The 16,726-nt window shown below is 39.5% G+C and overlaps 1 protein-coding gene across 5 annotated transcripts in view; it reads right to left on the bottom strand.

The window, feature by feature from the left end:
* The window catches only part of DAPK2 (death associated protein kinase 2), a 60,331-nt gene that overhangs the window by 32,725 nt on the left and 10,880 nt on the right, over window positions 1-16,726 (bottom strand). For all 5 annotated transcript variants that reach the window (XM_075505757.1, XM_075505758.1, XM_075505761.1 and 2 more), the window contains one exon: window positions 15,291-15,388. In XM_075505757.1, coding sequence (XP_075361872.1) covers window positions 15,291-15,388 — 98 coding nt within the window. The remainder of the gene's footprint in view (window positions 1-15,290; window positions 15,389-16,726) is intronic.

Genomic DNA, 16,726 nt, shown 5'->3' with positions numbered 1-16,726 from the left:
GCTTGGGAAATGAGAGATGCAAGCATAGTTGGAACTTAAATTATGCAGCATACACAGCAATTATATTCAGAACCTTATAATTATATCATGTACTTAGTGTTTCATTAACACAGATGTCTGGTTGGAGTCTGTCTTAAACCTACAAAGGCAAAGAAATTAAAAATTAAGGCTGTCACTTGGTGCTCGATTGCTCTCAAAAGCTAACGCACCATGGCAGAGGCAGCCTCTCATTTCAAAGGGTTCAAACAATGCCAGACAGCCAGAAGAACTTCTTTTTATTTTTTCATTTTCATACATATCCTAAACATTTCTCAGGAGAGAGGTAGGAACAGATGGGACAAGTGTACTTATCCTTTTAGGAATAATCAATCACAAATGGAATCGAGACTGCAACCATTTGTCAAATCCATTAATTCATTCATATTTCTGCCTCCCAATTTTATCGTTACATGCAAACCCTAGAGAACTTAAGAGAATCAAATTCCTGCTACAAAATCCCCAAACTTGCCTTAAACATTCTGCTAAAAGAGTTCATTCTGTAGTGCTGAGAGCTGTTTGTGTAAAACATCATGGGTTTCGTGGGGTTTTTGTTTGTTTGTTCATTTTTTGCAAGACATGCATCTTGCTTGGTCCGGACTTTCTAAAGAGACATGATACTAACGTTGCTGTGTTTGCTTCCTTGAATTCTCTCTGGGGACATAAATTTTGCCAGCAAAGTTCAGGGAGAAAGTATTATTTTATGAGTGCTGATTATGGGAACAAACACAATCACTTTTGCATTTAAGAAGTCCAGTGATACTGTGGATTTTTTACATTTTTGTTTACTTAAAAGCTTACAAAAATAATAATGACACAGCATAGGAATCCTGTCTTCTCCTTTTACATACTTATAGTCTGGGACAATTGTTCATCACAATACCCATTCCCTTGTAATCTACTATTTCCCCCCCTGCATGTGTACCCACAAACACACACTCTACCTGCTCCTGTCCCAGTCTTTACGCCATTTTCTTTATCCCTTAAAAACAGGCTTTTGCAGACAGCCTTTAGTGAGACAGTTTGTGACTGAGTAGAAGAGGTTGCAAGCCACAGGGAAAAATACAAACGCACTACTTCTTAGCCTAGGACATTTAAGACAGTTAAAATGTAATTACCCATGATACTGTCCATAACTCACGCTTACCCGTTTCCCTACTCACTGCAGAGCACGTTTGCTTTGCCCATGCTTGTTCCTGAATTCCCAGAGCCTTTATTAAAGCATGACAGGGTAATGCTAAAGTATGTTCCGACCACCTTAAAGAATGCTGTCATACAGCAGCAGCTGGTGTATCTTTCCACACAAGTAGCCCAATGCTTTGCCAGGCACCAATACACTGAAGCACATTAAGAGAAGAGCTAAAGGCTGGAGAAAGGACAGGCAGGGAGAAAAGTCTTCGCACAAGTGTTGAAGGGGTAGCATATTGCTCTACTTTTCTACCAGACACAATGAACAGTTCATGTGGAGGCCCATCCAACAGTGAAAAAAAAAAGAGGATGTCTCACTGGTATTTTATAATTACAGTCAGACACACTTTGGATTTCTTGTTAACTACAGAGCTTGTAAAGTCAAGGACGAAGTCAACAGCATTTCTGCACCTCCTAACACATCTGCATTCAGCACATAAGAATCAAACAGCATCAGCTTCCCAAAACTTTTGATCTAGGATAGGAAAAAGTAGAATAAAGGAAAGTATGTCTCTCTGACACCTGAGTTGGCAGCACTGAGAAATTATGCCATTTACTTAATTTCACATGGGGAGTCTGTGGCTGATCTTCGACTTGAAACTAAATTTCACAGCTCAGATGTCCAAATTTCAGCCAAATGACCTCACCAAAATTCATGGTTTTTAGTATATCACTGAAATGAAGATGACTTGGATCATAGACAGCAGTATTTACAACACACACAAGATAAGCTCAGTGGCTGACACGTCCTAATTTTTAAATTTTATTTGTTTATTTTTTTAAGAGAAATGAAGTTTGTTCCCTTGCAGAAATATTTTGGACAGCTGTGCAACAGCCTTGTCACAGATTCAACATAGGCTGTCCTCAATTGTGGTAACAGCTCAAGAGTATAAACAATAGCAGCTGCAACCTGTCAGTTATAATTAAGTACAACATCAAATCTGTCCATCATTAATAAGGGAATTTATCCTAGCAATGAAGACAACCTATTATTCGCATTGCTGCTATCATCTAGTAGATTTGTCACTGAATAAGAACACAGAGACAATATTACTAGGTGGTTTTGGAGTCTAGTTTCAGAAGCATGCTTTAGAGGAGCACAAGTTCAGCTTATTTAACTGTGCAGTTCAGGAGAGGATGTGGAAAGGATGTGGGGAAGAGAAAAACTGGACAATCCAGAATAACAGGATAAATTTTGAAAAAAAGAGCAAGAAGTTATTTTTAATACTGGTTCTGGAAGTTAATGCTCTGGGGCAGAATTTGACTTGGGAGAATGACAGAAGCACAGTCTGCCAGTTTTGAATGTCTCAATGCATAACAGTGGTATCGCTATGGAGCATTAGAATAAAGAGAGCTTTAAGCAACTGTTTGTTTAGGTATAGGTTTTTACGAATCTTCCTCTGATATTCCAGAAATACCACATCACTGAGTAGCTGTCATGAAATGCTGAATATATGTGAACAAAACACTGAGATGACAGTACAGGTTACCTGACTCCAGTCAGGCTCTCTGAGGCCAGAGCAGGGAGAAGTCAGGAAGCTGATTCTGTCTGTCATTTGAGAAGAGCAAACCGTTTCTTCCCCAAATACCGAACATATGTTCCCTTTCTGCATGTTCAGTCTATTTCTTTGTGTCCTGTTCATATTAATCTTAATTTCATTCACCAAAGAATTCTAAAAAAGAATATGATTATTGGTAGTTGTTAAAACTTGAAATTCCCATAAAATAGATGATACATTAGAACATGTTGACAGATACACTTTACACTTAAATACGTTTTCAAGGAGTTCTTTGAAAAAGTAGGTGAACCTGGCAAAGGACCAGTGCTCTGGCATTCTGCCAGTCAAGAGGTGACACTCAATTCCCTAGATGAGCCAGGACAATTTACTTTGGAACAGATTTCCAAGGGATTTTAGGCAGCAACCTCCCACTGACTTTAACGGTAATTAGGTTCCTACACACTTGATGGAAAAACACACAGTCTTTCTGTACTTAATTTTCCAAAGTCTGTACAATGCAGGTAATGCTACTGGAAAAATGAAATAAGATTGTAAGGGGTAAGCATACAGCTGGACCTACAAATTAATTTCATGTCTCTAGGCATCATTAGAATTGCAATTATAATCATTCATATTTTTATTCACTAGGTGTTCCTGCACAAGAATACATGACCAGAAAGGAAACTAAAATAAAACTTAACAGCATCTCAACCAGTCTTTTAACTGCCTAGATTCACATGCAGACTACTGTGAATGCAAGATAGTTTAACCCTTCTTTTCACGGAGCGCCTGCAAACTCAGTTGGGGATCTGAGCATTTAGTTGGGATTCCTTTTGTTTCCAATTTGAGAGGTGCTTGCTTGAGGCTGGAGTTTGCAATGAGAAGCCACTCAGCTCAGCAACACCAGCAGCATATGGCCAGGCTGTTGGAAGGGTGCAATCACGGCCTATTGCACAGAGCAAAACATAGCAATACTTTTTCCACACAGTTTTTGTACTTGAATGATGCCATAAATATCTATTATTCTTTTTTGATGCTGGTTTTGACAGCAGGTGTAGGAAGGTGAAAATTCAAAAAAAGGTGAAAGTTTCCTCTCTTCATTTGAGAACAGAAAACAGCTTACTTCCTAGCCTACTTCAGTTCTTGCTCAGATGTGCACTTCCCTCAAGATTGAAGCTGAGCTAAAGAAACTATGGTTGGTATGCCAGCCAGCTGGTTTTAACAGTATAATTACATTCCAGACAATGTAAGGGCCTTGAAGGAAACTTTCTCACACCAGAAGTCTTAAAGCCACACAATGTAGGAAGACAACAAAACTCAAGCCTGATTGCAATTCAGAATTAGATTAGTTACTGGGAAAGTAAAAGACACACTGGAGAACTTTCACATCTTTGAGTGATCCTGTTTAAACTGCTTCCTCTCCACATACTGAGGAAAACAGAAACACCTAGGTGCTGAGTTCAGCTTGGTCAGAAAGCAGGGCTGCCTCAAGCACGTCACTTCATCCAACTACCTTACAGCAATACCTTGAAAACAGCAGTCGTATCCATGGGATAGAACTAGATGGTTCTGACTTGTGCTTACATCGAATTATGAACACACAATTCTGATTTAAGATGATTTTCTACAGAAGAGTAGGGTAAATGTTTCGGTCTCACAGCATCCTTCCCCACTACCCAAAACATGCTCTATGTATCTAAAAGCAAGATCTGGAGCACAACAACATACACAAGGCACCATATCATAAAAAACAACAGCCTACTACAGGAAGGAGCTCCCAGGAAAACTGAAAAAAATGAGCTTTCACAATATAAGAAGGTGTTCACAGTTTGAATAAAAACATGAATTTTATATTTGTCCTTTTTTCTTCATATCTAAGACATTCAGTTGTGGGAATGCAAGCCTAAAAGGGTTTATTTGCTTTACAAACCCTACCCCAAACAAAGACAAATGATGTAATTCACATATGTGGTTGCCTGTGCTTAGGAAGCCAAAACACAACTTAGAGATCTAATTTTAGGTTTACTAGACTTTGCAAAGTTTGCCAGTTGTTGGCTCTCTTTCTCTAATTGGATGATAAATTATGCTTGGTCCCTTGACAGCAAGAAAAAAAATAAAGGACACCCCATCCAGTGTCATACATTCTCTGAGCTCTGAGTCAATACGATATCTTTAACCCTGCAAATAATTTTAATTTTATCTATGTTTACTGACAGCAGTCACTTACTTTACTGCCTATGTCATAAGCCAAGTCAGCTTCACCTTCCGTCAGCATCACATTGTCCTTTCTCCAGTGAATGAGCTTACAGCATCCTTTGCTTTGATTTTGCATAATCTACAGTTAGAGGTGAGTAAAAATCCTAAAAATATATTAGGAAATCCTCATGTGTACATTCTTAAGTTAATATTCATAATCACAGATAATAGTGTCTAGCTAACCTGAATGCAGGACTTCTCCAGATTCAAGAGGCTGCCTTTAGCGCTCAGACACGATGGTTTATTTAGCTTCAGCAAAGAAGGGTCATTTATTCTCAGTTACAACAATTGTTTTTATGTCAACAGTTTTGTTCATCACGCCTTTTTGCCACTATTAAATTTAGATTGGTTTTAACTGGCGATCTCAAGCTTAGAAAGTCTGCATCTTATTACTTTTCCATCTATTTCTTTTTCTTGGAAAAACTACACTAATAATTTTATCCTTTCATGGTTGCATTTTTGTTAACTTTCAAAGCAAAGCCCTTGAGAATTCTTGCTGAATGCCTTTCTCAAAAAAACTCAAGCCTGAAAAAGCTGTTTTCCTCTCAAATTTAACTGATTAGAGCAATTGCTCTACTGCACATAATTTTATCAAGCTAAATACTCTCCTCCCTTTTTCCTTACACTTAGTTGTAATTGCACTGGCATGCTCTTCCCAGCAGAGAGGACAGGACTGTGTTGGCAACTTCTTCTACAATCCATTTGTATGCATTTATGAAACACAGCTCAACCAAAGGCCATGCAAGGTTCACAAAATACATGCATAAAAGCACTTTCCTGGAAGTTTTTTGCCCTAAGTCTGTGGTCACAGCCATAAAGAACTGGAAGCCTTCTGTAAATGGGTTATAGCAATAATTTGCAGTATGTTTTATTTTTTATAGACTTTGGTTTTTGTAGACTAAACCAGGATTTGCTACAGCAGAAATTTAATCTAAGCAGTGAATAAATAATATGTCCAACACCACAGTATTTACAAAGAAACTAGAGTACGATAGCTGAAACAACAAACCAGAAATCCTAGCATGGCAAGGTCACTGAAGGGAAAGTATCTTGCTGTTTCGGTAAGACTTTATGGAATGAAACTAAAAAACCCCAAAACCTTAATCTGTCAAATACTCTGCTGACACCTCTTATAACTTCATAAAGAGCTTTAAAAATAAAATTGTCACAAATGTCACTGTATTTCCTGTTTAAGCTGCAAATTAAAAGTGAGTTTTGGTTTGTTTGGGGTGGGTTTTTTTCCCCCCAAACAAAATGCAAACCAAGTGGCTACCTCTCCTAAAGCAACTACACAGAACCTAAACTGTGGCAGATGCCAGATTATGACAGACCGATCTAAAACTTTTCTTAATAGAGCATTTAACAGGAATTTTGCTTGGCTACTAAAAAGTAGATAAATTCTTCATGCATGTGAAAGATAGACAAGTAAATCCAATTCACAATATACTATGGCTCTCTTTTGAACCTTTCATCAAGATCATCATAGAAATATCACTAACTTACCACAGCCCTGTGATATAGACTGGAAAAAAATGTTTATGATATGAGAAACAACTAAGATGACTTCATTTCAGGCTCACTAAGTGCCCGGGCAGTGTCAGGGTGACTTCTAACCAAACCAGTTAATGTTATAGAGAGAAGTATCACAATACCACTACTCTAACAATATGTTAATTTTTAAACCTAACGAGATGCACTATTTTATATAGAAACAGAAAAAAACAAAAAAATCAGCTGTGACTTTTAAACACACTGGCATTTTCACTCACAACTCATGTTTTTACTAACTGATTGTATAGTACTCTAGAATACAGAGACTTTACAGGGTAAGTTTCAATATTCACGACAGGGAAGTGCTGAGCACCTTTGGACATATGCTGTGTCTGATAATGTCACTGTCTGGCACCTTTCATCCATATCTCTTTACAGCTCACGCAAAGGTAACCAACACATCCTGGCCCAAAGTCGATCTCTATGTCCACTGCCAGAGGAGAGTCAGAACAGTAGAGGAATATGGACTCAAACAGAAGGAACTAGTTTACCGGAATAAGTAGAGAACAAATAAACAATTTGAAATTCAAAGCAAGATTTAATAAATCGAATGTTTCTGAACAATGCTATGAGTTACTACAGGCTATCAATAAAGTAAAGTGTTATCTGCATTACAGCCAATTAATGCCTTAAACACCATTTTGCGTCATTAGCCTTGAGTCACAAGAAACTGTGCCACCTACTGAATCATTACCAGCATCTCCTGAAGCTGTTAAAAGTTTTTGGAAACTTCCCAATCACGCAGCGACAAGCAATGGGGCCCTTATCAGCTACTGAGGTTGGAGGAGCAGAGTCTGCAGTGATAGAGCACGAGCCCAGCAATTCTGGCAAGTTCCCAATAGCCTGGCAAGCATTTTATGTAATCTGAAGCTCAAGAATAAAATGCACATGATAAAAATTTTTCCCCACTTATCATACTTAGGTTTTAGATTGAATATCAGCTCTCGGAGTGGTAATGAACAGAGTCCAGAGACCTAGGGAAGGTCAAAGCTGACTCATGCTCAGCAGGAATAGCTGATTTGATAAGCTGTTCCTTCTGCTATGTGGAGCAACACTAGTGCATACGTAATATGCATGCAGAAGGTTAGCACACTGTACCTTTGTGTTTAAAGGTCCAAATCCGGCTAGATATGGACTGAATGCAATATACCTGGGAGTAGACAAATTGGAAGAGGGTAGCAGTATTATGGTTAAATGGTTAAATGATTTTTCTCCCTCCCCATGTATGAAACAGATAGAAATCATGCTGGCATTTTAATCAAGATTTTAGGAAATTATCTGTAAGGCCAGAACCACAAAGGGTTGCTTTGTGAAAAGCCCTTTCACTGCTCTTTGTGGATTCTTCTGGTCTGCCAAAATAAGAGGTGGAAGTTATCTCCTCCTCTTATTTTGTTTTTACTATATTGAAGTAAACAATCTCATCCAGCAGCAGGACAGCACAGAGGCGACATTATTTGTTCCCTCCACTCTTCCTACATAGGAAACAGACAGATCAATGGAAATTCTCACTTTGTGAGAATTACAGATCCACAAAACTCGGATATTGAGGTTAACTGCTCTCTCACAGAAGCTGTAGATTCTGTAGTAAGTAAAGATTACAAGTCCTTGCTTTAGGATACACAGTCACCCACTTACGGTGTAACTGAATCTGCATTATGGGGAGCCCGAAACAGGCCAGTGACTCCAACCCAAACATGCTGGCACTAGATAGAACAAGTCTAGCTATTTGAGTGATTTTATATGTCTCTCCTCACCAAAGCATCACTGCGCATCATGCTTAGCTATTACAACAGGTTATCACTCTGGTTCAAAAACGCTGATATACAGTTTTAACAATGATTAATAGATGTCACCTGAGCTAAATTAAGCTTGACTATCAGACAAGTATCTGCAAGCCCTATTCTGCATAAGATGCTAATAATTTGTCCAATGCTTTATCATCATTAGTCCAGTGGTGAGCTGTGCTATGTTTATTTTATGTGTATTTTTACTCATAAATAACATTATTAATTTCAAAAGCATGGAATGAATACTATACAGAGTCTATTTCCTCAGCTGTTCAAATTTCCATCTGCTTTCTACTACAATGCAAAGTGGAAAAAATAGTTTTACTTTTACAGAAATAGCAAAGCAAAGACTGGGATTAGGCTTAACATTCAGTGGCTAAAGACATTACTGAATTTGAGCTTTCTGAGCACTACCTACTGGGGTCACTCAGCTCTAATTATACTTTCAAAGCCAGATACAGACTGAGGACATACACTGAGATCACTTCCATCACTGAGATTGATGCTGGTAATAAGGAATTCACTTGAAAAACATGCATGACTTTGTTACTAAGTAAGTCTAAGACCAGTTCTAAATAACCAAGGCCAGTTCTTCTCAGTTACTATAGGCAGAGCAGCTTTGTTATTAGAAAAAAAAAAAAAAAAACTAACAACAAAAACTCTCACTATTTTCTCTGCATTTTCTGTAACAAATCAAAGATTTTGGAAACAGTTGAAAGAACGCTGAAGACTAGCATGGAAATCTGTTTAAAAAGGAAAAAGCTAAATCACTCACTCTGCTAGAAGGAATTAAAAAATCCAAAAATAGTGACTGTATCAGACAGTCGATTACAATCCTAGTGATGGTGACCAAGTACTGGATGCCAAAACTGTTTCAACAAAAGATTCAATATACACCAAACACGACACAAGATTTTTGTAACAAGAAATAGTAACAGAGGTGCTGGTTAGTGCTCAATAATTAAACTTACATTTTCCATCAAAAGCAAAGACTTGCTTTGTGTATACTGTAGGAAAAAATAATCCAAGGTTATTCTTCCAAATTTAAAGAACTAATTCAAATTATAAATTAATCTAAGAACAGAGTTAAGGTTCATGTCTGAGAAAGCCCAATACTGAACAATTTCTATAGATAGAAAAAACATTCCTGGTATGAAGATACTGTGCGATGTGTGTTAAGGGTAAATTTCCTAGCTGTAATCACACCCCTCTGTTTACCAGGAAGTCCACCTAGCTGCATGACATGACTTTTTATCACAGATTTCCAAGTTCCTCCCCTACAAAGAATACCTCAGTTATCTCTGCTTTTTGTTTTCATTACATAAATAAATATTTACTAGTTACACTGTCAGAACAGCAACTATGTGCCAGGCCCCAAGGACCCATTACCACTGCTAAAATGTTGCATTTGCTGTCCTTTTAAGCTTCACCCAGAAAAAAAGATTTCACCTGTCTCAGTGAGCAGAGCTGATCCTCCGCAAACAAGGCAGGGAGGAGGCAGGAACTTGTAGCTGGAGAGGGGGGACTACAGGAGGCATGATACGCCATTGATGAATGATCTAGCTTGGCTTTAATCATGAAACCACTATTAAAAAAAAAAACAAAAAACAAAAAACAAAAAACAAAAACATGAAGAAACAACTAGTAGTGATATTTAAGCGCATACAGCAGAAAATTCCTCAAAGTGAAATACAAACCATCCTAACATGCAGAAAAATTAATGTCCACAGTCTAAGCTTGATCCACTCATATTTAGCTCACCTTTTGCATTAACCAGGCATTAACTTGGGCTTCTAGGAACTCTTTAAGCATAGGACCCCACAGAAAACAGCCATCTCAGTACTCTAGTTTCCACAACTTCAGCAAGCCCTGCTTGTTTTTCTTGTTAGAAGAAAAGCTCTTACAATTTTAAAGACATGCCCAGCTGCCATCCTCAGGGACCACCATGCTGCATCAGCAACAAACCGTCTGTCTTTCACAACAGAGAGGATTTCAAACTAGCAAGTGAACAAAATGCTTTTCCTGTTTCTCATGCATACTGAAAGACCTAGTTTTGATTTCCTATGAAGATCAGTTCATCAGGCTATGCATCTTGTATCCATACAAGATCTCCTACCTCTGCAGAAAACATAGCAAAGCCAGACAAAAGCTGAAGAAAGTTGAGGCTAGAGATGAGCATAGCTCCCAATCACTGAGACAGGCAAGAAACTGGAATGGCAGGTGCTAAGGCTGGCACACATTGTGGATGAAGGCAGAGCCCTTTCCCTACAGTGAAAGGACAATAATGAAGGAAAGCGGGAGACTTCCTTACCCAGAAACATCACTCCAAAGTTTGTCTATGTTAAGCATGATCTAAGTCCTCGTACGCTGCAGAGCGCTGAGCTGCGGTGAGCGGGACACTGCCTCAGGACATTACAGTGCCATTCTCGCACCACCCTGCAGGATCACGCTTTCTCAATGGGCACTGTCACGAAACACTTCCCAACAAGCTCCGTGACACTTCCTACCCTCAGGCCAGACTTGACACATAACAGTGACACTGCCCAGAAGGCACAAATGTCAACAGCTCTCTACAGCCTGGCTGGCAACACATTCGGCTAACAGATTAATGACTCTATGGTACAACCTTTTATGAATTACACTGCACGTCTCTGAAATTCTAGCACTCTCTGTGCACCTACCACAACCATCAGTGCTTGCTAGTACAAACGGAAAAGGCTCCTCCAGGTTTGTACAAGGACTCCTTTTCTCCAGCTGGACAGAACTACCCATCCAAATCACAAGGTCTGAGACATTTTGTTAAAAGGGTCTCCAGTGAGTTTTATTGCTGCAACTTTCCTGGGAACTATACCACTAGCTCAGTAGGCCAATTCTTCCTTCTCTTGGCCTGCTTTGGCCTCAATTTAAGAGTTTCCATTGTTGGTTGTCTCGCTGCCACCTCCCTTGCCACAAGAACCAGCAGTTATTTGACCTGCTGCATATTCCCAAGAAGTCAAGTTAGCCTTCATTTCCTCACATTTTTCAAGAAGCATTTCCATTGCTTTGGCATGCCGTTACAGTGATCTGCTACATTCCTGCAAAAGGCTTATGCCAGGATCCTCCTCGAAACAGGCAAAACTGTTAATAGGTTTCTTTCAGAGTTTATTAAAATCAATGGTAAAGGATGCAGTTTGCCATTACTTGAATAAAAGTGACATTTAGCAACACAAACTCATATTTGAGGAGGGATAAATTTTGAAAACAATCTACGGAAAAGTAATTTTTTGAAGTATCCGTTTTTGTTCAACACCTCAGGTACAGAAAGAAATTGAATCTGCCAGAAAGTCTGATGCCTTCGAAGACCTGCATTAAAATGCCTGGGAGGACTGTGTAAAGTACTCCCAAATCACACAATCTACTTCCCTTTGGGGAAGGGGAAAGAGAAAAGAAAAGAATCTTCTAATAACTCTGCAGGCACCGATTACTTTATACCGCATTGCTTTCTAGCTCTTCTAGACTTCCAGACTAACTAGTATAACTGAGGACCTTTTAAATAAATATCTCTATAACTTATTCATCTTCAGTTAAGTTTTCTAAACTTTCCCCTTCTCTTGCCATGAATTTTGGAAAAAAAAAAAAAAAGTATTTCAGTATTCTAGCGATAAGCTGTATTATAGATCTCAAAAGGGTTCTTTTTTATTTTAAAATGTTGAAATTTGCTAAATTCACTCTAGAGGCTCCTCCCCTTTTTAGGCTCCCTTTCAGCTATTGCTAGAGAACCTCAGTCCCCACAGACTTCACACTTACAAACTGACTGATATTATCTTGCAGGAAGTAACTTTAAATATACATATATGATAATAAAATATTGCACTCATTCAGCATAGGCCATGCTAAGCTTCCCAAGTGTAGCTGCTAGAATGAACAAGCCCATCAGCAACTTTTTTTCCTTAATGCCACATGCCTGACTTGTTGTTCCCTGTAGGTACCCTTTGGAAAAGTTGAGCAACACAGGTGTAAACCTAAGATTAATATTTGAAAGATTGAGGGAATGCTAGAGCTAGGCAGCTAGTTACAGCACACAGCTGCAGCTATGGAAAACCTGCTCCCCCTTTCTGCAAAGAGTTTTCTCTCACACCATTGCCTTGGCACAGGAGACAACTGCATTTTCAGCATCCTTTGAGTTGCTTCTAGCTCAGCCGTGATTCTGAGAATGATCTGGTTGAGGAGTCCACAGATGCGCTGTTTGCAGGGTTTTATACAGCTGGATCCGAAGAGCCTTTGCTGCAGCTACCTTCAATGCTGCACGGTGAGCGGAAGGGTCTAATTTCATCACCAGACCAGATATATCTAAGCCTTGAGAAGGAGCATTTGCAGTATATAATAGCAGCCTCCTTTCCTAAGTGCTGTGCAAAGACTTCCAGATAAACAGGTGCTGGCTCTGTCGGTGAGATCCTGTATTTTAACTTCTGACTGAATCCGAGCTAGAACAAGCATTAGGCCTGTATTAATGACTACTTCCGTTCTCAAGAGCTCACAAACTCAGTTAGGAGGACACGAACAGGACAAACTCTTCACAGACGTTTGAAAACCTTTGTTTTGTGAGTGACTTCTGTTGCCAGAATGGTAATAAATGAATTCTTTTACCTGCCTGGACCCATCAGCAACTAACAGCTTGTTGCAAACACACTGAACTAATAAAAGGGCATCTACAGATTCTAAGGGCATCAGTCAGCACTGGAAAAGATTATTGCATTTCAGTCACCACAACCTGTCTAGCGTGTTATTTTTCTTCTAACAAAGCAGGATATAATTTGTCACTGGCCCTAATCAGTAGTTACTGCTCAGAGATATAGAGGTATGATAACCCAGTGACACTCCACATATAACACACAGTTGAAACAAGAGGTCTGCAGAGCTCCTCACAAAATCTGAAAGTGAAAATATACTGACAGTGTGACATTATATTCATGGGCATGTGTAAAGTACACAACTTGAACGCATTCAGAGTAAGGGAGCTAATTCCAATCTTGCTGCCCTCTTCTCACAATTTACAATTAGAGGGCTTTCCTTGAAAAATCGTAAAGCAGCAGAGGTCTGCTTGTTACAATTTCCCTATTTCCTTCAGGTCTTTCAGGGAACATTTTTGCCTACAGACCTCAGTACCAAGTAGACTTGGATTCCTCATCTACGAGAAGTATTACACATAAAATGTTGGGAACTAGAACACAGTTTTGTAGTGGAGTTCAATACCCCTTTGTCATGTGAGGATGGTACCTTCTCACACATACACCTACTCCTTCTTCTGGCTTACCTAGGAAAGGTCTTTCTTGCAGAGAATACACCCATTAAAAAAGGCCACAATTTCAGATTCCATGTCTGAGTACAGTCTCCTCTAAACCCGGCCCATCACCCGACACGTAGCGAGCACCAGCTCCATGGCATAACCCCGGGACCAGCTGTGTTTCTATGACGTGCAGCCAGCAGAGGAGGAGGACTGCTGGGACCATGCAAGCCTTTACCAGCCGGAGGCCTCTCAGGCAGATTCAAACAGCGTGGGCCAGCCTTTACCAGGTCGTTTCAACTACACTTTTCTATTCAAAAGGCCTAATAACTATCTGCTTGAAGAGGAGAGTGAGGTTCATCATCTCAAAAGGTTTCAAAAGACATTGGATTTCTAAATCCAATTCAGGAACCAAAGTAAAAATACACTACTCAGTTTCTAGTTTCTCATTTTAGCAGTTTGACTGTTACAGCACATACTAGGGCCTCCTAGGTTGGAAAAAAAGCACACCTTTTACACCCTGCGTACACACACTGAATTTCTTTACTGCTCACTGTTGTCAGATTTTCACTTTCAGGCTGATGTTCTCAGGACCAGTCAGTACTCAAAAGTAAACAGTGACAGAAAATGTAATAGTTGAGGCCTTCCTGAGAGGGAAGGGAATGAAAAAAAAAACCCAACAAAAACAACAACCAAAAAACCAACAACAACAACCAGCAAAAACAAAAAGACACCCCAAACCCAGAAAAACATCTCCCCTTAAAAGAAATCTTCTCAACAACTCTAAAGATGAAATAGCTGGGAGTGAAAAAAATAAGAGGTGGCAGGGGAAACAGCTTCAACTGAAGTGTTTTAATGTAACTAAATTATTGGCCCTTGAAAAAGGGTAATTGCACATACACAGTCATTTATCAAAACCAACTGCCAGACGTTGGGAAAGAAGCCAACATGTGTATAGCCCTAATTTAGCTATTTGCATATTAAAAAGAAAATCACTGGAGGTTTGGACACTGAATGGAAACCAGCTATCCTCACCCAGAGCACTGTATGTTGCTAAGTGACTGGGGGAGCCCTGTGTCATCCAGCTCACAAACCCAGCAGTGTTTAAGCAGGTGCTTATGGTTAAGCATGGTAATAGCTCATTAACTCCACCTATAATTAATACCTGCAGATAAGCCTTTATAGAGTAAAAGCTATGTACAGGTATTAAGCAGTCCAGCTGAAATTTTGACAGGTAAATCTTTTCAGGAATACATACACAGTGTTTTGCAGGCAGATATGAACGTGTTCTGTCGGTGCTCGGAGCCAGTTGAAAACAACAGTGCTGTGCAGCACTGCCCAAAACAACAAGCCAAATTAAAGCGCTGCCCCTATGATGACGGCAGCATGGGTTCCTGTTTCCTAGCTGGTTCAGAGAACAGACAGGTGAACTCAGTCTCAAGCACAGACACAGATGACACCTATCTACAAAAGACAACGTAAACATACCTTTTGTTGTCCTAGTTGCAAGAAAAGAAACAGGAAAAATAGTTAGCACACTTAACTTAAAAAAAAAAATATCCGAAGTGCGGTTTTTGTAAAGGGATGTGTTTCTGTTGTTGTATATTGCAATTGATTTAGGCTATCATGCACAGTCATTGTTTTAAGGTGCGGCAAATATCCCCATGTGTCGGCTTTTAGAATAGTGTGGTGTCATCAGTACAAACTTACCTTCCTAGCTCTTCCCCAATTTCATAAACGTCCTCCACCTTCTGTTGCTTGAACAAAGCCATATTTGGACTTTTCATTGATGCACAAAGATGACGCAACTAAAATATTAAGAAAAAATGACATTCATTACAATCTTCCAATGGGCAAAGACTCAGTAAAACACATTTCTGGTATAGGCACTTTGGATCCATTGCAGATCATTCATGGCCAAAGCTACCATTGATCAATCAAAAGAATTAATTTAGCAGTCTCAGCCAAATAGTGAGGGTCCAAATCTGGAAAGAGGTGACTGCCTATAAGCAAAAAGGGTTCTTGCCCCTCACTGAAGTACCTGAGCACATACTTAACCACAAGCACAGAACACGCCTTGAAAAATAAATGTGATGCAAGTAAAGCAACTAATTAATAATTTGACAAACTTATGGGCAATAAAGCATCCGCACCACACTAAAGAGAGCTAGCATGAGAATCAGCATTACAGGCTTCTTCATTAAAGTGTCAGCAGGCAGACCACGCACCAAGGAGACCACAGGGCAGAGCTTCCTTTTTCTCATGTCAGGCTGTTTCTGAAGCACATCGGCAGGACAGCAAATGGAAATCTCAACTACTGCTGCAAAAAGGCATTGTGATTCCATCTACAGAGTTTTCAGCGCAACATCTTTCATCACACACTAGGCATTTCAAATGACAAAAACACGAGCAGCATTTGTTGCATGCATTCCTCTGAAATTTGTTTCCTGAGCACAGTCTCTTAAGTTGATAAGCTCTGTGAGATCTGGAAGGACAAGCCTCACATTAGTGCATTTGAGAATCTGGGAGTGCATGATGCTGTGCTGCTTTTGGAAGAGAAGATCAGAGATCACATTATTCCTCAGGATACACCCACACAGCAACATATGTTATGTTAACAGAATGGATTTTAACACAACAACCAGCCGACCAGTTTACGACACGTTTGGTGTTTCCTGTGTAGATAAACACTAGCATCATCCCCAATGGCCCAAACAACATCCACTATTTAGATCAGAACATGTAAAGTAGCTGTAAGGCCTCTAGCATCACAATAAAATCTAACTACATTGAGCCATACAGTTATTCTCACACATCTGTAGGCTTCAACAGCATATCTGTACTTCTCAATGTAATGTATATTTCCTTACAAATCCCAGATGCTGCTTGCTTCAGATGCACTGGGGACTTCCAGTTCTATATTTCTATACAGCTCCTGCGTGTTTTTAAATAGCAGTCTTTGGCATCTGACTGTGGCACACTGCGAAGCATACTGCACAAGCAAACAAAGCTCTATTTTGATCCTTTAGAAATAAGCTCAATTCAATGTTGCAAGAAGATCCAGCTAGTTTGATAAATCAGCAGACTTATAAAATAGGATGAAGTACCAAAGAGCAATTGCAGGGTTCCCGCCAAGTTGAAATGCA

This window comes from Mycteria americana, chromosome 6, assembly GCF_035582795.1.
Source record: "Mycteria americana isolate JAX WOST 10 ecotype Jacksonville Zoo and Gardens chromosome 6, USCA_MyAme_1.0, whole genome shotgun sequence".
Classification (NCBI taxonomy): domain Eukaryota; kingdom Metazoa; phylum Chordata; class Aves; order Ciconiiformes; family Ciconiidae; genus Mycteria; species Mycteria americana.
This window is presented reverse-complemented; position numbering and strand designations above follow the sequence as displayed.